The sequence below is a fragment of the Silurus aristotelis genome (genome assembly GCF_946808225.1).
Source record: "Silurus aristotelis genome assembly, chromosome: 16".
In the NCBI taxonomy this organism is placed as follows: Eukaryota; Metazoa; Chordata; class Actinopteri; order Siluriformes; family Siluridae; genus Silurus; species Silurus aristotelis.
Genome location: NC_139589.1, coordinates 13,789,331 through 13,801,395, shown reverse-complemented (window position 1 = coordinate 13,801,395; position 12,065 = coordinate 13,789,331). Strand labels below are relative to the sequence as shown.

General features: G+C 35.8%; 1 protein-coding gene across 1 annotated transcript in view; it reads right to left on the bottom strand.

The window, feature by feature from the left end:
• The window catches only part of ppp2r2bb (protein phosphatase 2, regulatory subunit B, beta b), a 58,252-nt gene extending 47,391 nt beyond the window's left edge, over positions 1-10,861 (bottom strand). The window contains exon 1 of the mRNA XM_083565238.1: positions 10,468-10,861. Within this exon, the coding sequence (XP_083421364.1) occupies positions 10,468-10,546 (79 nt within the window). The 5' untranslated portion in view covers positions 10,547-10,861. The remainder of the gene's footprint in view (positions 1-10,467) is intronic.
• Between the last annotated feature and the right edge of the window lie 1,204 nt (positions 10,862-12,065).

The window sequence follows — 12,065 nt, the reverse complement described above, 5'->3', positions numbered from 1 at the left end:
TTGAACTTTGAACTTTGTTGAAATTGCATAATACAACTAAGCAGAATAAGCACTGCTCACCAGCTGTGAAAATAGAGTTTTAAAAGCTGGGAACAAACACATCACTGATTTATCTGAAAAGCAAATTACTGATGTACCTTTGTGTCTGTTAAGCACCAGATGAACAGATCACTGTGGTGTCAGAACAAACTTTAATTGAAAATACATTATACTGTAATTTCCTTGATGTGATGGTGCATTTAACATTTACATAACATTTACATCATCTGGCAGACACACTTATCCAAAGTGACTTGCTTTTGTCTCCACATAGTGATGGATGATATAAGGACACTTTCAATGATGGCTCTCTAGGATAATCTGAACCATTATTAAGGTTAAGGCGCCAAAAAGTTTCTAGATGCCTCATCATCACACCTACATTTGTTTAATCCTCCCATTACAGATTTGGTCCTGTAATTGATATTTTAATAACCAACACTTTTTTCTAAAAGGAATTCTTAATGTGGCATTGGGACTTGCTCATTCAGGAGGCCTGTGGTTCAGTTCAAATGATTTGCATAGCAATGGATTTGTATAGCAATTTTTCACAAAGGAGATTTTTACAAAGCATCTATAGATTCAGTCTTGCTCTTACCAAAGGTGCTTAATGGGGTTGAGGTCGGGGCCACTTAAGTTTTGCCACTCAATCCTGGGCAAACGTCTTTATAGACATTGCTTTGTGTACAGTATCATTGTCATAGTGGAACATGTTTGCTGTAGGTCACTTATTTCCAGTGTAGAGAAACTGTAATGCTATAGCATACTTTATCCTTTACAGTTTCAAATATTGTGGAAATAGATTTGGGAAGTTCCATATATGGTATGATTGTCAGTTGTCATAATTCTTAAAAAGAAGAAGCTCAGCAACACCAGAAGGCATGGAAAATTCATTTCTTAAGCAAAGAAATGAAATGTTTGAATATAGACAACTCAATCACCTACGACTTATTGAGGACACAGCTGAAGGCAGAAACGCTGCCTGTTTGTGGGCAGCAACTAAAAGCATACCAAAAGAGGATAGCATTTGGTTATGTGCATATGTTCCAGAGGCAGTTTTTGACTACAAAAGATTTGCACCCAATAATTAAAAATAATTTATATTTACAATTATGTCCGGTTGTACTAATAATCAATAGGATCCAGAAAAGTGCACTCCGTCGTATAGACACATTTACTAAAGCACATATTTAGTGCTTTATCTGCATGATTTTGCACTGATTTATGCAAAAATATATATTTTTTTATTAATTATTAATGTTGCACTGTACAACATGGACAAATTATACAAACACAAATAATGACACTACACTTGAAGGTGAGCTTTCTTTCACTGTTTTCAATCTACAGTTCCAAGCACATAAAAACATTCACTATTACAGAAATAATGACAGTAACTCACTATTTTGCAATGGAAGGCAATGCCTGGGCTTATCTTTCTAAAGGGCTTATCTTTCTCTTTTCTGCTAAATAGTTAAGAGCTTCCTTACCAATAAACCACCATTAAGCATTTAACATGATCACTGGAGTCTGCGATATTTCCGGTGCATGCAGAGATATAAATAAATCATGTGAAATTGCAGGCTCTATACATAGACATATTAAAAAGTGCTCTCTGTTGAGAGTGTAAATGGTTTCTCTGTTGAACTGGGGCTTTTATAACATAATACAGACAAGTGCAGAATACATACTTATAATAAGGCTTCACAATCTACATAGGATTAAGGCAATATAATCTGAATATATACCAATATTGCCCAATGTTAAAGAAAGCATGTCTCTTTTTTATTTTAATGCAAAATTTAATTGGCTGCCTAATATTGATAAATAAAAGTATTTTTATACTATGGTTAATAATTAGTAATAAGTCATTATAAGTAAGTAATTATCATTGTAAGTAATTATCATTGTAGTCTATGCCATCCCAAACTTCACTAGATGTGACTTAGTCTTTATAAAAAAAAGCAAAGCTATATGTTGAAGCCACTGTCACTTCTCTGTGCATACTCTTACAAGTAAAGCTAACTAAATACCAGAAGCAAGTATATGTGCAGATAAATATGTAATACATTTTTAATACAGTAATTTCACTGGTCATGTTTTATTTGATATTCCAAATAATTCAATTATCCTATAGACAATGCATACTGCTTGCCATGAATTTTTTAAGCTTGGTGAGATTCACATTTTGGGGTTAAATGTGAGGTGAAGGCATGGTATTCTAATAGCTTAGGTAGAGCTGAAAGCTGATTGAAGCTGTGACAGTTGGAATTATGTTCCATTACAAATGGGATTTCAGACAGGAGTTGAAAATAACTCGCTATTCAGTTTTTTTTAAGTGGCTACTTGCACACATAAAAAGTCAGGTGGAGTAGCATATCTGGTTGTTACAAAAGCAAGAATGAGTGTATCATTTAAATGTACAAGTAATATTACCTTGCTCCATATTCCAGTTAGCTCAAAATCTCACTTCTTTACCCATGACACATGGCATTGCAATTGATATTAATGGGGCTGATAAATCTCTGAGAGTGGGCAAATAAAGATATTTTGCCCTTAACAGCTGTCTGTCTTATGCACTGATACAATCCAATGGCATATGCAGTGTCTTTTAGCTTTTACTTCAGGATTGGTAAATTTAGCTGGGTTTAAATCTTACACAATGTTGTTTACGCACAGGGAGGAGACTAAGCCTCTGGACCAGGATGAATATGCCTTACCACTGCTATTTATCATCCTATCAACTTTTCCGCTTATGCAGATGAGAATGTTTCGAGGTGAGATGAGTGTTTAGTGAGGACTTGTGGAAGTGGCCACCAGCTTACAGGTCACTGACTAACTTTTTATATGATTTGGGAAACACAATGAAAGGCCTTTACTGTCTTAATACGGATTCTATCTTTCCGTAAAGAAACTTGGCGTATTGAATAAGCACATTCAAACATGTTAAAATGTGCCTTTTATTACTTAACGTCATTCACTGTGCACTCAAGCTGGCATGTGGGTTAAAATTTAAACTCTTCATTGCATGCTTTAACAAAATAAACTGAAGTTTAACTTTATCACACCTGTGCTTTGTGTTGAGTTTTAATTCTTATTTTGTTCTATAATTTGTTGGTAACTTATTTATTTTTTTTTTTTTTACATTTTTATATTTTCTTTCCTTAGTGTCCAAACCACTGTTCTGAATCTCTTTTCTCCTCCTCTAATCTCATTACTACTATGATTATCTGTTAGTCACTACTCCACGGGAAATGTATTGTACTTGGGTAATCATTGTATTTGGTAACTTCACTATGCTTAAGCTTATTTCCCCTTATAATAAGGAAGTGTTAGGATTATCTTTTTGCTCATTTTCCTGTTCTGCACAGCCAGGTCTTGGTATGATAATAAATTTGTTATAGAAAACATTTCTATTTTTTCTATAAACACAAAATCTATTAGCCATGACGAAATACCTGAATGTTGGGAGTTTCTACTGCATATGGAAATGTAATGGCAATGTAAAACATTCAAACATGAAAAGTATTCATTTTATAACTAAATTTAAAGACAACTGACACATTTGTGTATGGCTTTACCTCGGGTCCCAACAATGAGTGCCTTGCTGTAGAAAATACTGATGTTTAATATTATCAGTGGCCCAGAGTGCAGAAATAACTGCACCAAATAAGACAATACACATCATATTTTATTTGAGAAATCAGTACCTGTGACCTAAATTCAAACAGTGATCAACTGACAATTCATAACATGAAAAGACTCTTGTAGCAGACAAGACTGTTGTAAAACAGTGGTGACTACATAGTAAATATCTTAAGAAAAACTGTGCCATATTATGCTCCAACACCTACAGTGGTCCCTAAAAATAACTTGATATTTACCCAAAAGATATGTTTGGGTAGAAAAATAAAATTGGTAAAATCGGAAAAGATGATGTGCTGGAGTTAAAACCCAGTTAAAACTGGGCTATACAATGAATATGGTCCTTGTTTCTTCGCTCTATCCTTTAAAAAATCTTCTTAACCACAAAACGACATCAAAACATTTTAATAATATCTCTTTAAAAAAAAAACGTTTATTAAGTGCACTGAAACTAAGAGGCCACACCTGCTCCAGCATGAAAAAGATCTCGCATCTCGGTTTAGCTGAAAAATTTCATTCTCACTTAACTATTTTTATTAAGCTTAAATGCCATATTGAATTCAAAAAAGAAAAGAAAACATTTTTTTTGGACAATTGTTTCTACATTTTTCCATTATGCATGATTTCCATTATTTTATTTTATATTTCCATTCAGCTCTACACATGTAATGTGTTAATGTTAAGCTGTGTTTTTAGAAACAAAATAAAACCATTTACCAAAGCAGGCCACTATATTGAACAAGGTTTCAGCACAAATTCAATTAGTCTCTTTACTAATTTGGAAATATATATTTTTTTATTAGTTAGTATTGCATTCTTGTTAAATAGACATCATGCAAACTGTTCTTGTGTGCTAAGACATTTAAATTTGTTGTGACCTAAATCCTATTTCAAATCAAATCAAATCTAATTTAATTTGTCACATACACATACTGTACATACATACTATTTGGATAATTTTCAAATATTAAGTTCATCAGCGGACAATGCTAAATAAATCCTATGAAAATTCACTTCATTCCTGAAGTGGTGCAGTCCAATTTTGTAGCAGTTTTTACCAGAATATTAAAAACAGATGTTTTCTTACATTCAACAAATTTATACTGTTACATCAGTACAATACAATGATGTGGTAATTTCTCATTGTAAAAGCTTCTTCTTTTTTTTCAGCCTGAGCAATACAAAAACCTCTCTTTGTCTTTCTCTCTCTCTCTCTCTCTCTCTCTCTCTCTCTCTCTCTCTCTCTCCCCACCCCCCGGCAAAAAGAGATTGATGGTCGACACCAACCACATTACATGGCCTGATTATCTCCATCATCTTCCTACAGAATTTTTTCGAGGCTTAAGGAACCCAGACCACCCACTCACATCACATAAAGCCTACAACTTCCAGACAGCAGGCTGGCATCTCAAAAAAAGGTACAGTAGAAAACAAAAGCAAAGCCTTTATGAGCTGATCGATTGTGCCTGACCAGGAGACAGAGGCCGACAGACCAAGAGCACTGAAAATAGAAAGAAAAACAAGCATCTTACACTATTGCGAAAGCTACAGCTACAAAAACTTACAGTATTGTCTCCCCTTGACAATAGTCAAAGATCTTACCATGCAAGATGCTTCTTTGATGTTAGTAATGAATACTGAATTAACAATGCCTAACTGACCTATGATTTGAATTTAATAATGTATATGCTGATTATATCTATGTTTTTCCAATTGGAATCTGGAAACCCCTGAAGATGTATAGCCAGCAAAGTGTGCATTATTAGTTATTTGATAATGATATAATAATATTACAGATATACAGACATCATTATGAACCAAGTACAACCACTGTTTTAGGTATTATTAAGCTATATAATTTTCAGCCTAATCAACTAGCCACTAGAATTGAATGACTCTAAAATGGTACATAACTGGTTTTATGGAAAACTATTAATGTTATTATCTGAAGTTTAATTTAAAAAAGCATGCATAATGTGCAAACTTTTGTAATTTTAATCCTGATATGACAGCTATTTAGGAAATACTCAAACTATCTGGTACCAACAATTATACAATGGAGGCATTTTTCCTTATATTAATTAACTTATGATCTTTGTCCATATATGTGTAACCTTTTTTCTTCTTGCACTGAGGCCATATGATTTGCAGATTAGATAACTGCATGAATGATCCTGATGAAGCCTAATGAAGTGAATGGTGGTGGATCCGCAATATATCTGTTGCTGTAAGCAATTCCATTATCAGGAAATTTTATTACATGTTTTTGCTTTAATGTGGTGATGTCCCACAAAAGAAATAGGATTTATAATATTGGTGTTTCTCTTTGTTACTCAGTCATTAATTGGACTGTCATTCATATAAGTTCATAAGATATATTATATATTGCTCTTCTTTAGATGATTTAAAGGATGCTTATTGACAACAAACAATTGTTTAAAAATATTTTCCTTACCCCCATCCACAATTCACATTACAGTACATTTAACTTATCTTGTTTTAGTGATTATAATATGTAACATTCGTAACAGAATTGTATTGTAGTAGGGCTTGTTGCTGCCACATCTTCCACATGTACACATGGGTTTCCTCTGTGTTCTGACTGAAACATTGTAAACAATGACTATATAAATGTGCCATGAAGTGTACATGAGTGTGTGACTAAATGTAGATGCAGAAAAAATGGACTGGTGTGCTGTCTTTGGTGTGTTCTTCCTAGATTTCCTGGAACAGGTGCTGGATTAACTATACCTCACACCAAGATAAAGCAGTTGACAAAGAAATTCATGTAATGCCTGGCAATCTACTTTTTCTGCAGGTCACATAAAACTAATATGGGAAATCTGAGTCTTAACCTGACACTAAGTCTAATAAAGTAAGCAGAAATATGCCCATTCCTGATCCTGGACATTAGAAGCTCTTTTCAGCATAGAGCAGGAAATTAAAATTATGGTAGAAAATGGTGGAAAGATTATATAATATCGATATTGTAATATATTATGTCACAATATAATTTTCTTAGATGTCATTAGTATTGTCCAAATTGTATTAGTATTTTTTTTACAACTACAAAATAATCGATATTTTGTCTTTAAACTTCCTTTTGGCTTCTCACATTAGAGGTCGCCACAGCCGATCCTTCGCATGTTTGATTTGGAACATGTTTTTATGCTGGATGCCCTTCCTAACGCAACCCTCCCCAATTTATCCGGGCTTGGGACTGGCACTAAGAGTGGCTGGGGTTGGTTCCCTGACCGGGGATCGAACCCGGGCCGCAGCGGTGAGAGCGCCGCATCCTAACCACTAGACCACCAGGGAACTTATTGATATTTTGTCATTAATCTTTACAATTGTAAAATATGAAAAGGTGTGTAAATAGAGTGTCTGTCATAATTTGGAAACACCTAGGCATTTATCGTTTTTGAGAGACACATGCATTGTTTATATGAAACAAATGGTAAGAATAAATACTATGACCAAGCAAATATATAAATGTACAGATGTACATAAAACAAATCCTCCCTTAGCATTAGTAACAGCTTTATACACTTTTGGTATTTGGACAGTAAGTTTCTCATTTAGCAGAAATACTATGCCAAGTCTTTTTTTAAACTTGCCAACGATGTTCTTTGCTAGTTGGAGATTTCTTTCTGATGTTGTGATACAGTTTATCGCAGAGCAGTTCAATAGAATTTAGGTCCAGTAACAGTGCAGGCCATTCAATAATAGATAACACTCCAGCTGACTGCTCTCTAAATAAAGCCTACAGAGCTTGGATTTATGATTTGGGTCATTGTCTTGTTGTATGGTGACCTTGGTTCCAATTAGCCGCAGTCCAGACAGAATTGCATGGTTTTTTTTATATATATATGGGATGGTAGCTAATGTTTTTTTTAAATATGGGATGGCTGTTGGTTCAGTATTCTTTTCACTTAGAATAAGTAATACTTTTTTCCTGTTCCAAAAAACCCCCAAACCATTAAGCTTTCACCTCCATGTTTGACTATAGGTGTGAAGTAGTCTGCTAAAATCTGTTGACCAAGTTCTACTGTTATAGGCAAAAATGTCAAATTTAGACTCATCTGCCCACAGAACATTATCCACTCATTAACTGTGCTCACACAAAATATTGACACTTTGGACACAGTTTTGACGTTCAGTTAGGGTGTACCCAATTTTGTTGGCCGTTATTTAGACAATAATGGCTGTATGTTGAGTTATTTTTAGAGGACAGTAAATCTGTACTGCTGTACAAACTGCATATCGATTACTCAAAAATATATCCAAGTTTAATTTCTATAATATTGTCATTTAAGAAGATGTGCGCATTTTCGGTTACGCGGCGTGCATTTCCGGTTTGGCGGCGAGCACTTCCGGGTCAGCAGTCATCTTGGCGTTTATCCCACGCCACTCAGTAACCACTGGACACCAAATACATTATCTCAGGGATAGATGATCTCACTGTCTTTTCATGTCCCTGAGATTATTCTTGCCACCATGTCTGCTCTGGTTCCTGTTCCCAAACCCTGTTCTTGATCCCTGTTCTGCCTGCCTACCCTGGATACTGGATTAGACTCTGGACTGTCTTTTTGTTTTTGCTCTGCTCTTTGTTGCTGTGTTTAAACTGTTTTTTTCCCTTTCTGTTTTATTTATTAAAATACTGTTTTCGTCATACCCCTGTTGCACATTTCCAGTCACCACTACTAAAAGAATCTGGCCTTGCGTTACTGACACAAGGTTTGCCAGCAATTTTTTGGGATTATTGTCCTGCTGCATAATCCAATTTTGGTCAAGCTTTTGGCATTATATTTGACTCTAGAATAATTTGGTATACAGAGGAGTGTATGGCTCAACCAAATTATTGCAAGTGGCCAAGGTCATGCAGCTGCAAAACAATCCAAATCATCACCCCTCCAAGTCAAGTCAAGTCAAGAAGCTTTAATTGTAATCTCTACCATATATAGCTGACGCAGTACACAGTGAAATAAGACAACATTCCTCCAGAAACCTGGTGCTACATTAAACAACATAGAGCTACAACGAATAACATAAAGCTACATAACAGAACACAGAGCAAGGACTAAAGTAAGTGTCCTCGCCACATACAACAAAAAACAGTGTTGGACAGATACACAAAATACAAAATAGTGCCGAGCAGTAAACCTATTGTATAATATGGTTATACAATAATGTGTAAAAGAGGAATATGAACAAGAGTGTATTTGTAAACATAAACACGATGTTGTGCAAAAACAGCAGTAGCAGCAGTCAAGAGGTGCAAAATAGCATGTAAACAGTATATTATGATTAAATATAAATATAATGTGTGGTGAAATGGATTGAGATGAGTAATGAGTGTGTGTTGAGTTTAGGTTGTATGGTTCAATAACACCGTGTGTGTGTTTTGTACAGTTCAGATTTGTGTTTTGAGGATCCTGATGGCTTGAGGGGAAAAAACTGTTGCACAGTCTGGATGTGAGGCCTGAATGCTTCGGAACCTCTTTCCTAATGGTAGGAGAGTGAAGAGTGTGTGTGCCACCACTGTCCTGCCTGATGAAAAGACTGCCACCTTGTCACTCATTGGGATCTTAAAATGTATGATAGAACAGAGCTTGACACTGGACAAGAAGGACTCCACAACTTTAGCTAACGTGTAGACAGCTTCAAAAACGCTCAGGCAGATCGTTATATATATATATATATATATAGTAAAACTTTTAGGTTTACTTAGTGCAACTATTTGATACAGCACTACTGTAGCATTGTAGTACAAAGCATATATTATACCTATATCTATATCTATATCTATATATATATATATATATATATATATATATATATATATATATATGATGGTATACAAGTTTGCATACTATATAACAACATTGTATTTAATGTGTTAGGGTTAAAGGTAGCACTTCTCATACTACATTATTACTGTTTGCATTTTCCTTCCTAAATATGATTTAATGTCTTGTCTAACTGCATCCAACTATGACTTTTCAACTTAATGTCAAATTTGGTTAATGACATGTCTAATCTCTAAGCAGATTATATTTTTAACCATTCATTCATCTTCCTACATCATATCAGGTCTGGAATCTTAGAGGGTCATGGTAAACATTCACCTATAAGATTTTTCCCCCCGTATATTTAATCCATGTTTATGTGCCAGGTTTTATGCCTCTCGTTGAATTTATTTTTTTTACACTCTTTTTTCTGGTTATGGGAAATCGAAAGCTTTAAATTCAGCATATATATCTTATTTCGACACACTTGTGTCACACTTGTGTATTAAAGTGCATCTTGTTAGCCAAACATATGTAGGTCAGTGTGTATCCCCATATGCCATTTTTGCTGTTTTTCCATTGAATTATTTGTCAATATATCTGTGTGACTAGTTATATATATGCTCCATCAACATCACATGATAGGACATTTAAAATGTAATGAGGAGGAAATGATGACGCACGAGTTTTTCAGATCATCATGTAACATGCTGATTGTTGATAAAGTCACTGATTTTCTCTTCCTATTTTTTTTTTATTTTTTTTAGCTTGCTTTCTTATATTTAGGCTACAGCCTGCATATACGCAAAAACACACATCTGGCTGTACACACAGGCAGGCAGAACACACCGATACTTCTCTCACTCACACACACACACACACACACACACACACACACACACACACACACACACACACACACTCAATAACACAGAAACACCAAAACGGAAAATACTAGCTGGCTGTACACATTTGACAGCTGTTGAGATGTTACCTTCAGTGTGACAGCTGGAGGAGAGGATGTTGCTCGGAGGTCGGAAGAGATAAGGCAGGTACCGGGAGATGCATTTCATCTTCCTAGCGCGCGCATCGTCTCCTGTTCGGAAAAGCGAGTCAGGTTCCCTTTCTTTACCCACCGCTCATGTGCAACCCGAGCAGCAGCTCCAGTCTCTCTCATCCGGCGCAGGAGAAACGACGCTGCTGTAAAACATACCGATTCCTCCTCTCACCAGCAGACGAGAATCTATCTTATGTTAGTTGTGAGCCCGGTGGGAGAGGCTGTATGGTGAAAAGAGAGGGTGGGGGGTATTGGGGGCGTGAAGAAGTGAAGGCAGGAAGAAGCGCGATTTTCAACAGGAGCACCTTCATCATCACTGCAGACTTACTGTATCAGAAATGGGGAAATTCTGCGGACAGGCATGGGGCATGGATTTAGTATGGCATGTTCGCACAAGCAGTCCCAAATGGCCCAAATCTACTTTTACCAAATGAGTCTGTTCACACCATGTTTACATCCAGGCCTATATCTAACACTAGTGTGAACAGATCACACTTATTAACAAGCCCACATTTTGTGACATAATTATGGCTATGTTTTCAAAAATGTATTTACATTTTGCTTTTACATTGTTGACGTTTCTTGGCCATTCATTTTAGTTGCGACTTGGGCCTTCTTATTTTGTGTACAAAGTTTCTGAGGTCAATTAGCTCACCATCCCTTATGTAAGATCCAACTGAATAATTTGATTTTGATTTGCATTTTTATTATACCAATTAATATATTGGTTTTAAAAACATTAAATTAAAGTATTAGTTTTGTAATTTAGCCAGTCATGCAAAGCTCTGTTTTATTTTTATTTCTTTATAGTTCTATAATATTTTGCTTAGAGAGTGTTGATGTAGAAGTACAGAGAAGGTCAAAAGAAGTTGCATTGTGTGTTTGTGGATTTAGAGAACATACGACAGGGTGCCAAGAGAGGAGTTTGTGGTTTTGTATGAGGAAGTCAGGTGTGTCAGAGAAGTACATGAGGGTGGTGCAGGACATGTATGAGGACGGTGTGAAAGCAGTGACGTGTGCAGTAGGAACGACAGACTGGTTCAAGGTGGAGGTTGAACTGCATCAAGTCATCATGTGTATGAATGAGAGGGAGGGCAGTGGAGGGGTGTGGTTGCAGGGAGAAGAGGTGGTGAAGGTAGAAGAGTTTAGGTACCTGGGGTCAGCAGTGCAAAGTAATGGTGAGTGTGTTAGAGAAGTGAAGACAAGAGTGCAGCCAGGGTGGAGTGGGTGGAGAAGTCAAGTCAAGTTTATTTCTATAGTGCTTTTCACAACAGACATTGTCTCAAAGCATCTTTACAGAATTTAAGAGTTAAGGTGAACAATGTTTATTTATCCCTGATGAGCAAGCCATAAGGACGGCGGCAAGGAAAAACTCCCTTAGATGTTATGAGCAAGAAACCTTGAGAGGAACCAGACTTAAAAGGGAAACCCATCCTCATTTGGGTGATATCAAGAGTGTGATTATAGTCTTTAAACAATACAGAACACTGAGTGTGAGAACTAAAGAGAAGCTTGGCAGGAGTTATTTGTGATAG